This window comes from Aulostomus chinensis, chromosome 3 (genome assembly GCF_037954235.1).
Source record: "Aulostomus chinensis isolate RoL2024-O1b breed Wild chromosome 3, RoL_Achi_v1.0, whole genome shotgun sequence".
Taxonomy (NCBI): Eukaryota; Metazoa; Chordata; class Actinopteri; order Syngnathiformes; family Aulostomidae; genus Aulostomus; species Aulostomus chinensis.
Window position 1 is genome coordinate 9,563,290 of NC_141322.1, and position 18,423 is coordinate 9,581,712.

An 18,423-nucleotide genomic window follows, 5' to 3' on the forward strand; every position below is an offset into this window, starting at 1 on the left:
GCTTCAGTTAAAGTGCAATTTGAAGCAATCGACAATGATAACTGGTATAAAATAATTATTGAATGTATCTTCAAGATAGCGAGGATAAATCACTACAAAGGCAAATGGATCAACACCACAGAAAGTACACCTTCTTTGAAGTTGTGTACAAATATATATATCTATACATCTATATACATACACACACATACATATATACATACACACACAAACACACACACACACACACACACACACACACACACAACACAGGCCTAAAGTCTAGAAAGTAACGATGGTGTTATTGACACATCACACACTACAAACACCGCAGTGAGTTAAATGAGTTTATTAAGGATATTCATACCAAAAACAGCACAGGTTTATCCACCACAGCCAGGAAAAATATATATCCATTTACCATTTAAAATTAATCATCATACAGAGACTTAAACATACTAATATTCTGATAGAAAATTAGCTCTCAGTTCAGTCAAAATATTGACCATCATTCTACCAGGTAAATGCATCTCATGTTATGGACAGTGATCAACAGGCCAGAAAGCAGATACAAATGGACTATCTATCCTTGTTGCTACGGAGGTCAGTCGTTAGGGGGTCGTGCTGAATAGTTTGGTGCAGCATTAGAGCAAGAAGGCCAGCTCTGTTGGTCATAGCAGTCCTTACGTTACGCTCCTGTTCAAAAAGCTCGTCCAGCTTGTACCACTGCAAGGAGGGGATGAGAGAACAGGTGAATTGTTCTCTTTTTTTTAAGTTGAAACCAGGAGGTTCTTTCAAGAAATCAAAGGTCACCCACAGTAGACTTACCACCCTGACTCGTTCCAAGTCAACTTCAGCCCTTCGGAGTTTTTCCCAGTTGTAATGTCGATTGCATTTCCTTTTGGAAACTCTGCAGTACTCCCCAGTCAGCTCAAAGACATTCTTGACCAAAGGACATCCGCATACCTCATCCACTGGAACCTGCACACCGCATGAGTGGAAAATGCTCAAACTCAAGACAAAACCTAAGTTCAAGCAATTCTGGATGATTCCCACCTTAGGATCTCTGGAATGTTCTGGACACAAAACCTGAAGCCTCTTGCAATAAGTCTTGCTCTGGGGATTGTAGACATCACAGAATAGTCTGGTTGCTCTGTAGGGAAATGGGGAAGAATTAGTAAAGCCACAAAATTGGAAACCTCTTTGCAATGAGTCCTTTTTCTTACCCTTCAATTCTCGTAGGATACATAGAACCAAAGGAGGTCTGGCTCTCGTACTGTCAAGATAATTTATATTGACAAAAATGTTATATGTGTATATATATATATATACACACATATATTTTTTTCATCTCTTTTCCATAAGTTTACTCTAATTTTAGAGATACTTGCCTTTGCATAACATCTCTCCATATGTCTGAGAGCAACTTTGGGGTTGACAGGATGGCTGCAGGACACACAGAAGATCTGCAGGTCGGTGTCTTCCCCATCACCTTCATTCACCTGTAGAACACAAACCAAAGCAGAAGGAGTGAGTAAGAAACCACAGTGAGACTTGTGAATTAACCAACAGTGAGCTGCTGTTGCCTAACCTCCTCGTCCTGCTGCACTGCCTGCTGCTTGGCTTTGGCAATGATGCCCTCTAATTCATGGAAACGGCGCTCCATGTCAGTAAGACGCAGCCGGGCATTCTGTTGTTCCCGACGGATGCGCTCCAGCTGCTTCTTCCCATGCTCCTCAGCGATGCAGGGACTCTGCTGCCACTGCTGGATGCGCTGAGGGAGAATCTCGTAGATTCGACTGTAGAAATTAATGTAAAAATTTACCAGTGTATATGTGGCTTGATACAACATATGCGTATTAAGATAAATCAATATTGACCAGATGAGATTTTCTTCATCTTAACTCAACCACATATACTACAAAATGCAGGTGTTTGTGAAGCAAATTTCCCTGACTTCTCAAAATTTTTGAAAGTATTTATTTCTCACGACCTTTTACAGTTCTAGAAATGGCCATTTTCAACCTTATCATTCTGAAGCAATCACACATTTGATTTCAAATCAGCAGCAAAAGACTATGGGACACTACATCCATGATGACAAAGAGGTTAGAGGATAAATAACCAAATTTTTCACCCAAATCTTTAGTTTAAAAAACAAAATTTTGATAAGATTTCTGACATGTTTCAACTCAACAGTAACACCTTGTTTCCACATACGTATGCCCTTACAGATGAGCCAGGGGAGATGGGCTGCTTGTATCTGTGTTTTTACATCTAGACATGTGGAATACCTGCATGGGACACTTCAGAGATGCAGCACAATTAGCAATTATCTGTTTGCTTGTTTTTGCTAGTTACAATCCATGTCAATACAGAATCTAAAACAACAGCTCATTACTTAGACCAAATACTGGATTTAAACTACACCAAAAAGTGGCTATACAAACATCTCCAGATCATCACAGACTACAGGACTACCAACCCCTCCCCCGCCCTCTTTGATGTCTCCCTCCTCAATGAGCTTAACAACTTTTATGCTCCTTTTGAGAGGGGGAACCTAACAACGGCAACCAAGGCAGATGTGACTACAGACCTCCAACCACTGAATCTCTCTCCCACCGATGTAGGACTGGTGCTGAGCAGGATTAAAGTACACAAGGCTGCGGGCCCTGATAGCCTGGACATGTTCTCAGAGCATGTTCTGGGAAGCTGGCAGGAGTGCTGATGGACATATCAAACCTGACCTTAACGCGCTGTGGTACCCATCTGCTTCAAGTCCACCTCCATCATCCTGCTACCCAAAAACTCTAATCCATCAATCCTCAGCGACTACCATCCAGTAGCCCTCACCCCCATCATCGCAAAGTGCTTCAAGTGGCTAGCACACCTCAAATCATGAGTGGTGTGACACCAACAACCTGCTGCTCAACACAAAGAAGACCAAGGAGCTCATTGTGGACTTCAGGAGGAACGCTGACCCACATCCACCCATCCACATCAAGGGGACGGCGGTGGAACGTGTGAACAGCTTCAAGTTCCTGGGAGTCCACATCCCCGAGGATCTCACCTGGACGACCAGTTGCTCCAAGCTGGTCAAGAAGGCTTACCAGCGCCTCTTCTTCCTGAGGACTCTGAGGAAGAACCACCTGTCCTCAGACATCCTGGTGAACTTCTACCGCTGCACAATCGAGAGCATCCTGACCAACTGCATTACAGTCTGGTACGAGACCTGCTCTGCCTTGGACTGGAAGGCTTTGTAGAGGGTGGTAAAAGCCGCCCAGCGCATCGCTGGAGCACCACTTCCTGCCATAGAGGACATCTACAGGAAGCAGTGTCTGAAAAGGGCTGGGAAGATCATCAAAGACTCCAGTCACCCAGCACACGGACTCTTCACCCTCCTGCCCTCTGGGAGGCGCTACAGGAGCCTCCAGACTAAGACCAGCAGGTACCGGAACAGCTTCTACCCCACAGCTGTCACACTCCTGAACTCTTGCCTCCTGACATCTGAACCACATCAACACTAATGGACTAAACACACATCAACACTAATGGACTGAACACACACACTCACAACTACTGAACCACCACTTACAATTACCTGCACTTTATATCTGTAAACCAACTTAAAACCTGTCAACTCTCACTGCACTACTGTAAATACATCCAACATTTAAAGTGTACATTTGAAAACATATTTATACTTGCTAAGCACTTCTGGATGGATGCAAATGCAATTTGTTGCTCTGTACTTGTGAAATGTGCAATGACAATAAAGTTGAATTCTATTCTATTCTATCGTAGATTTGCAGAGGTTTCCATAAGAAATAAATGGACATCAAAGTGTATTTACAGACTCCAGTGAAAATTAGGCATAAGACAACAAAAATGGAAAATCTTAAAAAAATGAAATAGTACACATGTACATTGCACCTTTATGATGCTTATTTGTTCTGATAAAACAGGTTGAAGGGCAGCTCTTTTTTCCGTTGCATTCTTTTCAGACCAGCACCTGCCTTTAAAGGTTTTTAGATATAGTGTTCCAACTCATCATTGCTTTAACCCGTCAACAGACACAACGTGTTCAACAATGACCTTCACTTTAATTAGTTTTAGATAACTCCAGTGAGCCACAAATGAGTTGAAATTCTGCTGAATTTTACATCTAGCTTATTTTGCTCTGATCAAACATCTGAAATACAACACTGGTGGTTGTAACATGAAAAGGATGAGAGCAAGTTCTTACTTGGCAGCCAACTTCATGCCGCACTCCTCGGAGCAGTATTTGGAAGTCGCTCTTGCAGCCTCAACACAATTGGGCCCAAGACACTGATGCAGCCCCCCATGATCCCGGATGTCACCTTTCTCGCTGTGCCTGCTTCGGTCCTTGTGCTTCTGTTTCTGCTTGTGGCGCCGTGACTCCTTCTAAAAACGATATATGTTTGTGAGTTACCTACATTTCCAACCAGAAGACACTGCAAATGATTTGGGAAAAAAAAAGAAATCCTACTTTCTTGTCAAACTTCTTTTCTCGTCTTTTCACGTGCTTCACCTTCACTGCTTTCTTTCTAAGGACAGGACTGAAAGGCGGCTCCTCATCATCATCACTAGCCCACGCCTAGGAGAAAAGAGAGCACATCTGCTCAACATCTATATAAACTATTCATTATATAACTCTAACCGAATTCAGGTAAAGTATCAAAACAATATGAGGACAGTAGTGATGCTACCATGTTGTCATCAAGTCCAGCTGCCTTGTACTGCTGATAGAGATCCGCCTCGCTATCATAGTCCTCAGAGTATCGCCTCCGTCTGTGGTAGGAATTCTCCCTCCTTTCTCGCAAAGAGAATTCCTCATCCTTCACACGTAGCATTTTCTGTATGAAAGAAGAGAATAAGAGGTCACAAGGGGACTCTAATGACCACCCAGTGCTCATGACTTCAAGGGTTGGGGAAAAAAAAAACATCTCTGCTGTATGCTTCTGATACAGTACCACACATCTGTTTCATCTTTAACACTTTTTAGTAAATGCTTGGTTTATTAGAATATATGGTGGGGGTCCTATGGAAACAAGTTCAAGATCAGTCAAAAATGAATAACTTTAACATTTAAAACAAGATGATGGCCCTTACTCTTGCTCGGACTTCACACTGCCTAAATCTGCACTTCTGTCTTATTTTATTGGGTCCCCCAAACTTCTTCATGTCCTTGCAGAAGTCACACTGGGCACAGTCCTCCGTCCGTCTGCAGGGCTCGCATTCCCCACACATGCGTACAGAACGCTTCACCTGATACAAATTCAGTAATGGATAATGAAAGACATTAAAACCTGGGGAAGTATTATTTGAAATAATAAAATAACATTTCAGCCTAAGGTTCAATGAATTAACATAAAAAATTACAACTGAGTGAGAACTTATTGAATAGCAATGCTATTAATTCATATAATGAGCCTTCAGTGATTTCTTTAAGGTAGTAAAGATGGCTACACATCAACCTTTTAATTAAATATAGTTTGATATAACACCCTTGTGAGTAACTTATTGTTGTCTTCAGTAATTCTGTCAAACAGATTTTAGTGTGAAACACAACTTACTTTTGACCCACGTCGTCTTTCACTCCTGTAGTCTGGTGTACTCGGGGTGCTGTATTGTCTTTCCCCCCTATCAGACTCTGGGTCCCTTTCCCTGTTTTTCTTCTCTTTCCTATACTTTATTTCCAATGACGGGTTTTTATCTGGCAAAGCAAGTATTAAAACAAGAATGTCTTTCTGCAATGTTTCACATCAAGCATGACACTTTGTATGCTTTGATAAGAAATGTATTGTCACCTCTGCATCTCATGCAGTACCATTCTCGTATTGCCTTCGCCATTTTTTCAGTAATGTTAATGCAGTTGCCATGGAACCATTCATTGCAGTTGTCACAGCCACTGGGAGAAGAAAATGCAAAAGGTAATTTAAGAGCAGTAACTGATGAACTTCATCAGACCCTGTTGTATGAACTTACATCATGAAGCAATTTATGTCTGGTTTGCGGCAGATACAATAAAGCGGGGCATTCTCTCCATCTATGCTGCTGGTTTCAGGCCCAGGTACAGGGTCCCCATCAGACATTTCACTGTCCTGAAAGGCAAAGTTAAACATAACTCGCGAAACCACATACAGTACTATACAGAACAAAAATACTGCAAAGACAATGAGCTGCCACTTCGAATTGTCACTTCCAAGGGTGAGCACAATGAATCAAGAATGTGATAGAATATATTTTACCTGTAAATAGCTAATTTTATTTTGCAGGTAACTGGTTGTTGTGGCAGAGTAACACGGGGGAAGGAATTGTAATTACTGTGACAAATGCTATTTCTTAAACAGTGGCAACATAATCAATGTGTTTTAGTTCTCATGGGTAAATTCAGCTAATCTGAGAGTAGTGACGTTGAGCTTTCCGTGTTGTCATTACTTGACGCTAGATTCAGGCTTGTAATGTCACTAAGCGTAACTTAATATGCGTACAAGGAAATATTAAGCTAAATCATAAACTCTCAACGATAACCTAGCAGCTTCATTAGCATTAACTCCTGAAACTTTGTTTACATATTCAACTGTGCTAAATTAGCTTTGAAGTCATTTTACCGTAACTGCACAAGAAGTGGGGGATTAAATTCAAGATATTTATGATTCAGTTTTAATAGTTCTAGAGAGACGAGTCTCAACAATAACTTAACGTCGATTGACCATAAAAGTTTTGAGGGGTATTGCTGAATTCACATTACTATTACCAAAATAAACCTAGGCCGGAGTTTTCCGATTAAAATTTCTTCCGTCAACGTTTGCCAAATCTGAAGTTTGCAAACAGAAGCATTTTCTACTTACCATTATATGAGATTTTTATCCAGTGGTTGCTCAACAGATGAAAAAGGGGGGAAAAGCAGTAAATGTTACAGAAAAAACAGCTAAGCTCCTAGCCTGCTTAGCTAGCTGAATTGCACTGACTCGTTTAAACGAAGATAACATCGGTCACACTCGACAGAATTCGTTGCTCTTAGAAAGAATATCCTTCATTCGTCATTGGTCAGATTTCTTCTTCGCTGGTTAAAAAAAACAAAACAAAGAACGTTGCACTATCGCCATCTGTTGAACGAGCTATGTAATGATTTCCCGCCTCTGACTTGGATTTGGTATAAGTGATAGTGACCCCGGGCGGCAAGGTGGTGCACTGTCGCCTTACAGCCAGAAGAAGCATGAGCTCTTTCTGTGTGGAGTTTGTATGTTCTCCCTGTGCCTTCCACAGTCCAAAGACATGCAAATGGGGACTAGGCTAATTGGATACTGAAATTGACCATAGGTATGACTGTGAGTGTGAGTGGTTGTCTGTCTATATGGACTCCCTATGAACTGCCGATCTGTCCAGGGTGTGCCCTGCCTCTCGCCCAATAGTCGATGGTATAGTCTCCGCCCCCCCAACCGCGACCCTCAACAGGATAAGCGTAAGAAAATGGATGGATGAATGGATATTAGTCCTCATGAGGTATCATCAAAGGAGAACATTCCTCGTGTGTGATATGATATCTGTAAGTGACCAGCCAAAAATGCCATGGAAAGTAAGTACATACTTCGTCTCCTTCAAAACTGTAAATATATATAGTTAAATAATATAGGATATTTACAAATTTATTATGGAGAGAAGTCACCTAAAATATCTTAATATGCATGATCAGACGATTGTTTCCATTTCTTTCATTTAGAGAATTAACTGTAAGTGTCCAAATATTTTTTTTATATTTAGCCCCCATTATACCCACCGCTACTATATTAGATTAGTATTCACACAACCTTATTGTATTATTATGTTGTTTCACTTAAGTTAGTTGAAACATAGATTTTATTGAAAAGTAAAATCCAGATCATATACACATTCCCATACAGCTATCAGTTTACTTGCATCTGCAGTATAAATGTTTCTAAAAAGAAGATTAACAAATATAAAAGGGTCTTTGCCTGAAGTACCTTCAGGCTCAGGCCCTTAAAATTGATAAACTTGACTGCTTTTTCCAAGATGTCCTCTCATCACTTACAGCTATGAAACCCTAGCCCCAGATATGGTGTCTGATTTAGACTAATGCTGTTTTGTTATATTATAATGAAATTAATACAGACTAGGGAGGAATAAACAAATCTTATCATTTATTTCTATTTTCTAGGCTATAGCTTAGAGATTTGTTGAAATGTGCTTTTAGATTAACAACCACTCATTCTATGCACCAGAATTGTCTTTTTTTATGTTTTCCTCCAAGAGACTTGACCAGATGACATACGTTAAGCATATGTTATGATGGATGCAAAACCAGATTCTGCAGATAAGAATGAAAGATGGACGATGAACATGAAGACAAACCAATGTTCTGTGACCCACAAACATCTGTTTGAGTGTCACCAGAGAGCTCCACTGCTGCTCTCTAATAGGTGAGCCCACATTTAATCTTAAGTGATGAGTTGCAAAATAAAACCATGGCATGTAGGTCATCTTGCCTCAGGATCTTTGGTTTTTAGCTTCGAGGAGACCTTCACTGAGGAGTATCTTAAAACAATATTTGCTGTCAATTAACATGGCTAGAACCTCACAAAGCAGATTTCATGATATGTTATTTGTTGATTTTTTATGTTTAATGCAGGAGCCCCAAATCAGACAAAATTTAGGAGGGAGGAGTGGACCTTGCAGTATCCATGTGTGGTTCCTGTTCTGTGGAGAATCACCAGCCACTGCCTCTGCTGGCCTTGCTGTCACAGAGGATGCCCCAGCCTGTGAAGTGAGTCAGTCATTCACCCACCTTGCAGGAGTCAAGAAAATCTCCAAACCACAAGTCAATGGTGCTGAACTATCAGATAATGATGGTAAGGCCACCACACCCTCTTCTAGTAACATTTTTCTTCAGTTAAAGCTGTCTCCTCTTTACTTGGCCTCTGTGTCCTTACCCCAGGCCCCTGTGCATCAATCCTATTGGTGTGCCTCCTCTTATTCATCATGCCTCTGCCTCCCACTGGACTGTTTCCTGGACTCCATCGGAGGATGTAACTATTGTGTTTATACCTTGTGCTCGTCACTGTCTTGCTGTGAGTCCACCACCCTGCAGCTCGTCCTCACCCACCACTCTGGGTGACTGGACATCTGCTGCTTTTTGTGCAACTGTAATTTCCAACTCACGACTGAAGAGTCCCTGGACCTGGCCATGGAAGTCTCTCAAATGCTTTACCACTAATAGTCAGAGGCAAACCCATGGAAATCATTTATTTGTTGTTGAAAGTCAACTTATCAGACCCTGTAGTACATTGGGTAGCAATAGTCCATGTTCATAGTCATGGAGACACAGATGGGGGTTAATATTGTGGGAAGCAGTCAAATATTTGCTGAAAAGGCTGACCAATTAATCTTATGGAATTAAAACCAGAGTTTGCTGCACTGAACTATTGACTGTATTTGCTTTTAGCTAAAAAAAAACAAAAAAAACCCAACTTTTGCTACTTAATAAATTACACAATATTATCACTCAGAACTGTTCTCCGCTTCAGTTAATCTTATGTCACAGTTCAAAAATTGAAATTATATGAATGACCTTTTCAAGAAAAGAAAGCAGAATATGCAAACACATTATATCAGTGTTTTAAAAAAACACCACACATAAGCAGGTACTTCCCAAACACATTCATTCACTGTACATAAAGAGCATCAGACAACTTAAATGCCTTTGTTAAGTTGATGACTATTAATGATAGTATTGCAGGTTTCACAAAACAAACACTTTATTATAACAGAACTGAGGATAGTGGTTGGTTTAATATGGTGTATGGAGCCCTGGAGTTATCATAGAGAGGGGAAAAATGTAGGCATTGAGATAAAGGAAATGTGTATTTTGATGCCATCAAATATAACTTGTTCCCTTCCGATGTTTTCTAATGCAAATTAAATATTGTGACCTAAAAATAAAAAAATTGTTGGAACAAATTATAACTTGTGGCCTCAAAATTATGACAAAACAATTCTTTTTATGCCCACTCTATGGCCAAACCATGGTTCTGCAATGATGAGCATTAATGCAAATTTAAAAAAAAACAAACAAAAAAACAAAATCACGTTAATGTAGACAAATTGACAACACAGATATTAGCCAGGAGAAACAATTATTCTTGTATCAAAATATCGCTGAGGAACTACAGTACTGTTGTAAAAGGATCACATTGATCTTCATTTCTCATAGTGACTCTAAATATACTAAAAAAATAATAAAACATTGATTTGTATTCTGTAGATAATCTGGAAGAAGTCCTGCTTTGGCTAACTAGCTGCAGCAGCAAAGGATTTTAGTAAATTTCATGCAAACCAGGGCATTAGCTGTCAACTCTGTGTAATAGTCATAAGAGACAAAAAGCTGTCATAAAATGCATAGACTGCAATAAAATAAGGTGCAAGAAAATTGCTCAAAATAAAGTATTCTTATGTACAATATGAAGAAAGTATTTCACAATGTGCCAATTCGGTTGACGAAGATCCCTTCACTAGCTGCTGGTGAGACAAGCCAACAAGATTGACCATGCAATGAACAAACCCTGATTCCAGTCATCTGAATAAAATAAAACAGAACATACATCTCGGCATCCATTAATCCTTTGTTATGCCAGTATTGCAAAGGAAAAAAAAACAACCTCACAGCTTTCTTCCCTAAAAACGAGCACGTAAGAAATTCAAGCAAAATTTATATCACTCTTAAATCTTAAAAGCTAAGGATTTCTGAATTTAAGTCCCTTTGATACATATTCCATTCAATAATAAGATTGCATTTATAAACCCAGAACTTAACGTTATCTTCAGACAGGAATAAAAACAATTAGGACTGTATGGCAAAAAAACATCAGGTTAGTTTGACTTTACATGTTAGCTACTTTTGTTCAATTCTGCAGTCTTGTGTATCGATTAACTCTTTGGGCCTTGCTTATGAAGTATTCTTACACGGTATTTGACTTAATTTAGCCCTCAATCAGTCCTACAGACAGGAAGCAAAGCCTTTGTGTACCTCTTGTAACATTAATGTCAGGTTACTGACTACAAGACAATTAGATGTCAGGAGCAAAGAGTTATAGATAGCAATTGGGCTTGTTTCCCTGTTTGTAAGACTAAACTGAAGACCACAATAAGTCCTGTACTGTGAAAGATCAATTTGTGCATTATAATTTTTCATGAACTAGGCCCTTAAAGAGGACAAACTGCAGCTTCCCACCCCCCACCGACAGTCTCTGTGGATGTGTTATTGCCACTCCGAGCTCATCACAAATCCTCGTCCATGTCAAGACTGCTCCTGCGACTACTGGTTTTTGAAGCACCTGGTGACAATGGAGAGAACAATGGCTCCCCCATCGTCTCTGGAGACAGGGTGCAACCGTCATCCATGAGAATGTCTCCCAAGCCTACATCAGGGTAGAGTGCTGATGCGGAAGTGTCATCCAGTTCTGCAAAGCTTAGACTGCCAAGATCTAAAGGGCTGCTGATGGTGACTCCAGCAGGTGAGTCAGAGGAGGGCGGTGACAGAAAGGAGGCCGGCAGAGGCTGTCCAATGGTCGCCACACCCAGACTATGGAGGTTATGGGAGGACGTTGCATCTGCAGAGGGAGGAAGGGGCTGGCCGCTCTGTGAGAGTGGCTGCTGCTGGAGCAGGGAGGGATCTGAGCTCATACTAGATGAGATGGGGGTGGTGGCAGAGAGGCCATGAACACGTGCTTGCATTTCCAATTCCTGAAAAGAAAATCAGAAATTCATTCAAATGTCTTAGAGAGACAGACAATATGGTAACGTTTAAGAACACAGTCTGTGTGGGCTTTGCCTCTGACTGGCCATTTCTAACAACAAAATATACTTCCAAGACATTTTAGCAGGGTGGCACAGTGGTGCTGTGCTTAGCACTGTCGCCTCACAGGAAGAAGGTTCTGAGTTTGAGTCCCGGCTCGGGTGCGGGATCTTTCTGTGTGCTTGTTCTCCCTGTGCCTACATGGGTTCTCTCCGAGTACTCCACTTTCCTCCCACAGTCCAAAGACATCAAGAGGGGACGAGGCTGATTGATACTCTAAATTGACTGTAGGTATGAATGTGAGTGTGAATGGTTGTCTGTCTCTATGTGTTGGCTCTGCGATGGACTGGTGACCTGTCCAGGGTGAACCCCGCCTCTCACCCGAAGGCAGCTGAGATAGGCTCCAGCCCCCCCGCAACCCTTAACAGAATAAGCGGAAGAAAATGGATGGATGGATGGACATTTTAGCATTGTCAACAGTATGAAATTGGGAATAGCAGCACGAAGCATCTTTCCTCCTCGGCATTAAAACATGATGGTGCAGGACAAGCAAGGGGACATTTAACAACAGTGTTTGTTGTGGACTGGCTGATGTTTTCTTTCAATAAAAAAATTGTGCTATTTTTATGGTCCACAGAGACTTACATCGCTGAATGAGAAAATTTCCATCACCTCCTCATACACCCTTTCATCAGATGTGTGTTGCGAGAGCAAGAAATATAAATTTGTCAGGGTCTCACTGATCACACACACTATCAGTGCTGATTATAGCTGACATTTCAGTTGATCGAAATCAGATGTCCCATTCTAACATGACTGCCCAACAAAGACTAACCTGGATGCGCATCATTAAACTGTGGTTTGCTTGCTCCAGCTTCTTCTGCCGCAGCTCGATGTCCTTGGCTCTCTGCTGCTCTTTCTGGAGCTTCCGGATGTAGTCTACAGAGGCCTTCAGAATGGTGCCTTTATTCCAGCGCATCTCTCTATCACCATAACAACAGGAGCAAATATTGCAGAGGAATCATGGAAGAGAGGGACAGAAGACATGAGGACATTTTTCATGACAGAAAACTGACTCTGAAACTCACATACTACCTCATATTTTTCCACTAAAATGATCCTTGAAATATCACTTACGGGTCACTGGACTTTGGGATGAGAGTACCAAGTTCCTTTATACGGTCATTGATGTTGAATCTCCGCCTCCTCTCAACTAAATGATCAGGCAAATAGTGAGAATATTGGGCCTCATTCACAAATGCATCAGACTTTTTTAAAGTTCTCAATCTAGTCTCACAGACAGGAAACACAGATTGATTGCTATTTTTAATTGCTTGGCCCAGACATCTACTGTGTACCTCATTCAACATTACTTTGCAAGCCTGGGTGAGTGATGATTGTAAGAAGCCAGAGTATGTGTTTTGGTAGCAAGGACTTACAAAAGGCCATCATGCTTTGCTTCCTGTCTGTAGGACTAAATCAAGGTCTAAAATTAATCCCAACCGTTTAACATAACCGTTGTTTCTGTGGTTTATCTCAAGATTTCACAATGGACATGACTTGTTATACAAGGATATGTGTAGATGTTACAGCAAGCGCACAAGTTCTAGAAATGGTCTGAAATAAAGCTTGACTTACTGAGGTTATGGTTGTCTTTTTTCTGCCGTTCCTTCAGTAAAGCTTTGGCATCTGCATCTGAGACAGAGACACACACACCACTTATGACTAATGGTTCTGTTGAATAGTGTTAAATTAATCAAAAACATATAAATGTTAACTGTACCAGTAATTTCCCTTTTAATTTTTGGAAGATCAGCAGGGCAGGAGTTGCTGACAGTGAGAGTAGGTGCTGCCATTCCAGGACTGCGGTACACGTCCAACAGATTTCCTGGGAGCTACAGGCAACATGACGAGTTTAAATAGATGCCATACATACCCTCCAAAAATATACCCTCCAATAAAGCAAAAAGTCTTTTTTTTCCATCCCTGTGTACAAGCCTATAACAACCAGTTATGTGAAACAGAATCAAAGCTAGATGCTGTGGCATGTTGCACAAGAGCAAAAAGACAATGCAGATACACATTCATCATCTAAAACTGTAACCTGCTGGAGTCCTAACAGGTCACTCAAAGCTAACCTCAAAACAGGTCTCATGGCTTACATGTAGCTTCACAGCAGCTCAATACATATATCTAAAATATAAAGCAAAATATAACAAAAGGGCCATTTCAAAATCACAACGTACATTTACCTCAGAGCGCTTGTCTTTCTTTTCCTCCAACAGCATGACCATAATCCTCATTTTTTGCTTCCAAGCAAAACTATGGTGAGTCCTTTACTTTCTGTGAAACTTGCAGCTTCACAATATACTTTTTCATGTGCGCAAGCCTCTTTGTCTCACTTCCTCCTAACTTGTATCCTGATAATTCACCCCGCCCAAGCAGCACTTTTGTGGCAAATGGTAAGTGAGTGCTAAAAGTATATATTGACTCCTGATTCTGAATTCTGCGCAAAAAGGAGACAACCCTTTCAGAGAAAAAAAAGGGGGGGGGTATGAAAACTTTGCGCTCCAACTATAACTCTGGTGGCGTGCGACTGACCAAAACTCCAGAGGAAATATTAGAAAGGAGGTATTCACATTTCCCACATATTCCCTGTTCCTCTTACCGTGCTAGGCAACTGAAGACCTGAGTCAATCAACGTAATGATGTCATCATTGAAGCTGGATTCAAGACTAATGATGTCGTCGATTACATCGTCAATCTAAATAAAGTACAAGAGAGTTAAGACCAACAGTTGAATAAAAGTTGTTAGTGACAGCTTTCAACATTTAAATCAGACGGTTCAAAAGAAGCTGCATTTCAAAGGCCAAGGCGTGTGCAGGGGAGGTTGTGGCACAGTCAAAACACAGGTGCAGAATTTAACATCATATTGCGACACCAGGCCGACAAGAATACGATGACAAAAGGTATGCACCATCACAGTGGGACCTTAACACACATCACTGCAGAACAAACAGAAAGTAATTAAGTAAGAAGTGAGCAAAAGATTTCTAACTTCTCAAAAAATTCACTGTAAATTAGCAGGAACCCAGCTCTTTCCAAGGTTGTGTAATCTGCAGCGTCAGCAAACTGAAATACATGCACAAGTCAAACTACTGTTAAAAATCTGATTTCAGCTTACTTCCTCCTTATTGGATCCGATATTAAGCAGGGCCATAGGACTGTTAGGAGCACTGCTGGCGGTTGGGGCGACTTCAGGGGCAGAGCTGCATTGCGGTGCAGGAGACACCCCCAGGGTCTGAGTTATGGCCTTGTTACCAAGGGTAGTAGAGAGGTACTGCTTCACCTGCTGTCTTTGTGCCTGCTGGATGTGGTACTTGGTGGGGTTCTCCAGGTGGGTCTGCACCTGATAATTTACACAGGTTTTAATGGACTTTGGGTCTGATGAAAAGCCACTCCACTGAATCAGAAAAATAAGAGACGTCTTACTTTCAGCACCTCCACAGGCACCTGTGCTGGAGGTGGGCGGGCAGCATTTGGAGGCAGTGTGACGGAGATGGCTGGAGTGGAGTCATTGACCCGAAGCTGAGAGGCAGAGGCCTGCTGCTGTGCCTCACGTCTTTCCTGCTCCTGAGCTTGTTCTCGCATCAGCTGCTGCCGGAGCAACACACGTGACGACATGGCTGAAAAGAGCGTCCCTGGTCTAGGGATGGAGCTGAAAAAGAAAAAAAGAGCTATATAGAAGGCAACATTGTATTAAGAAGTTGCATAGCTGGGGTCCACCAAACTATAACACATGTTGTCTGAACACAAGAGCAAAATCATTGCTACATTCTTCATTCTTGCTTGTGTTGTACGTCGCTTTGGACAAAAGCGTCTGCTAAATGAAATTGTAGAATTGTACATTATTCTAGTGACAGGTGGCAAATCACAGATTTTACTTCTTGCATTTCATGTATTTTTTATCAGCTCTTAAGATGTCATCTAGATAAACAGGTAATCAGGTACTTGTCATCACTGTTAATAGAGATGCATTCATCATCAGGGTGACTGACGGCTTTTCCTGTTGCTATAAACGCTGCTAAGATATATGAGACAATCAACAGTGAAGAAGCCCCCTGACCACAAGGTGCTACATTAGCCACTCTTAACTGAAGTAACAACACATCTGACTATTTAGATATGGAAGACCTGTAGAATTCACCTTCTGTTTAAATTTTTAACATTAGTCTAATCAAGCATTAGCTGAACTGACCATAGTTAGACTGGCACAGGTTCATGTTTACTACTTAGCACTTGAAGCTTTGTTAACAATTATGTATGTATTTTGTAGGTCTGTCAAAATAATTACTATATTGACTTATAATGAAATAAAAAGAAAGTCAGTAATTAACCTCAATATGCTACCCTATGTGTTTACATCTGTTTGTTTACACAGGATCACCAAAATCATTTGCGGTTTATTTTGTGTTGTTTATTTGGAATATATCACTATTATTTTAATATTTTTCTAATTCTTAAGAAAGTAGTCTTAAGAAATTAAAAATGAATTACTCGTTGAAGCAGGATCCTTGCACTCTTATGTCATTATATCGGTGTCACAAAAGACTCTCTAATGATCATCTTATGCTAATTTACTGTCAAACTAAATTTTTTGACATGATTGACTTGTCCCCAACTACAACTTACTGATGCTTCATCCAATGCTATTGGTCAAAGAAATATCTTCCTAACAATGCAGGGGAAATTCATTCAAGTGGTCACATCAGGACCAACATCAGTTCTCACATATCTACAATAGACTTCCATTTCCCAGGTCTGACTTTGTTAAATAAGACAAAGGTGCTTTGCTTCAGCCCTGGCAATCTCACTTTCAACAGAAAACCATCTCGCTTCTGATTGTTTGATCCATGGTTCTGAAACAAGACTTCCAAACAGTACTGACCTTTCATTTTAAAAACCAAGCAGATCAAACCAGTAGAATTTCCAATATGATTCAGATTCAATTAATCAAAATCGCAATCAAAAATGTCCAGTCGCTGAAAGGTGCAATCTATGTTACAGTCTAATTTTTGCTCAAAATACCATTCCGAATTCAATATTGGTGCTGCTTCACATCAGATGCTTCAGACTTGACAAACCTCTTGATCGGATAAAGATCCCCATAAAGATATGAATGGATTTTTTTAATGAAAATTTTAAAGTAGTAGGATTCCCTTATATTAAAATTATGTTAATTCATATTACACCAATTTAAATCAGTCATAAGGGTTTTTTCTAAATACTGCAACTAATGTCTGCTCTATCCAGTCTCATGTGTCATGATTTGATCTCCCTTTGTTCAAAAATGTTCTCTATGAAATTGTAAAGATTGATCAAATCTCTTCTCTTATTCTGTAGATCCTTTTCTTGGTTAAACTTCCGATCTGGTATATAAAAAGGACCAAACTCTCAGCACAATCAACAATATCAAGTTTCCCTCTCATAAAGCAGGAACCATCAGATTTGACACACAAACTTGGGAATATTTGTTTTTTTCTTGAATCACTCTATCAACTATCAGAGTTTGATATTTACCTGGTCGTTCACCAACTTTATAAGTCTTGCAATCGAATCTATCGAAATTAACCGCATTCATCCTCAGCAGTATATTACCTTGACTTACTGCTTCAGGAGTTACTCTGTGTACACGCTCAAGCTTTAGACTTTGCCTTGGGTTTTAACCCCATTATACAGAGAATGTGTCAACACAAACACTGTTGAAGACAGTATTGCGACCAATATGTGTCTACAGCAGGCGTAAATTTACGGGTCGGTTATGTGACAGCGAACACGAGAACTGTCGACTCGCCATCAATAGCCAATACTAGCAGTTGTTGTTAGGGCCACACGTATAACTGCCGATTAACTTCGTGTAAAATTTATTTTTTCAAAAGACTTCTTTGTACAGTAACTATTTGACTAATTAAACAATTTATTGTAGCCTCTATTTTGAACGAGCTACATAAAAAATAGCGTCCTTCATGTAATACCGTTGACAGCTCGCTGCCTGCCAGGCCCGCCTCCACATGCAGTGTAACACAGCACTGTTAACTTATAATTCAAACAGCAAAAACTCAAATAATATCAGCGGCTTGTGAAAGACAATATATTTTTTGTGTTGAAGTGGAAGTGTCGCAGTGGTACCAAACGGTACAGTCATAGTAAAATAGGAAGTTACAGCTTAGCTTGCTAACTAGCGTACACTCGTGTATTACTAAATAAGCTAACATTCATGCAAAGTTGATCAACTTGATATTTTTTGGGGGTTGAAGTTTGAACGTACTGTAGCGATAAAATTACGCAGTTCGATCAGTCATAAATCCCGGAAATCCTGTTTTTCCTGCCATTTTCAGGTTAACTGAAACCCCCTCAACAACCGTTAGCCATGGCGCTACACAGCGTTGTTTACCTCCACCACGGGCCGACGCGCTGAGGTCATCTGCCGCGTTTCACCCGGAACCTGATGACACAGGGAGGGTTACCACGGGGATCGCGTGGGTTTCTGCATTTCCCATTAGACAGAGAATTGATTAAAACAGAGTTCATCTTAGTCCACCCTGAAA

General features: G+C 40.6%; 2 protein-coding genes and 1 long non-coding RNA gene across 5 annotated transcripts; 1 reads left to right on the forward strand and 2 right to left on the reverse strand.

Moving 5' to 3' along the window:
- Positions 1 to 318: 318 nt before the first annotated feature.
- On the reverse strand, positions 319 to 7,053 carry cxxc1b (CXXC finger protein 1b). Of its 3 annotated transcripts, none has more exons than XM_086198550.1 (14): positions 6,855 to 7,053; positions 5,989 to 6,104; positions 5,811 to 5,911; positions 5,577 to 5,716; positions 5,113 to 5,274; positions 4,710 to 4,856; positions 4,490 to 4,597; positions 4,226 to 4,404; positions 1,571 to 1,778; positions 1,371 to 1,481; positions 1,206 to 1,255; positions 1,036 to 1,132; positions 808 to 960; positions 319 to 705 (listed from the first exon to the last, which is right to left on the reverse strand). In XM_086198550.1, the coding sequence occupies exons 1-14, from the start codon at positions 6,855 to 6,857 to the stop codon at positions 559 to 561; spliced, it is 1,722 nt and encodes a 573-aa protein (XP_086054676.1). In that variant the 5' UTR covers positions 6,858 to 7,053; the 3' UTR covers positions 319 to 558. The 3 variants fall into 3 exon arrangements, with proteins under 3 accessions (XP_086054676.1, XP_086054677.1, XP_086054675.1); XM_086198551.1 differs by having other exon boundaries at positions 5,113 to 5,268; positions 6,855 to 7,052; XM_086198549.1 differs by having other exon boundaries at positions 5,113 to 5,280; positions 6,855 to 7,052.
- A 414-nt stretch (positions 7,054 to 7,467) lies between these two features.
- Positions 7,468 to 8,897, forward strand: LOC147267586 (uncharacterized). Its single transcript, XR_015112049.1, has 3 exons — positions 7,468 to 7,582; positions 8,276 to 8,444; positions 8,654 to 8,897. It is a non-coding gene; the product is annotated as an uncharacterized LOC147267586 (long non-coding RNA).
- A 347-nt stretch (positions 8,898 to 9,244) lies between these two features.
- Positions 9,245 to 18,281, reverse strand: tfe3b (transcription factor binding to IGHM enhancer 3b). Its single transcript, XM_086198517.1, has 9 exons — positions 18,144 to 18,281; positions 15,308 to 15,533; positions 15,000 to 15,224; positions 14,484 to 14,579; positions 13,599 to 13,710; positions 13,454 to 13,510; positions 12,953 to 13,028; positions 12,651 to 12,798; positions 9,245 to 11,763 (listed from the first exon to the last, which is right to left on the reverse strand). The coding sequence occupies exons 2-9, from the start codon at positions 15,497 to 15,499 to the stop codon at positions 11,299 to 11,301; spliced, it is 1,371 nt and encodes a 456-aa protein (XP_086054643.1). The 5' UTR covers positions 15,500 to 15,533; positions 18,144 to 18,281; the 3' UTR covers positions 9,245 to 11,298.
- Positions 18,282 to 18,423: the final 142 nt, after the last annotated feature.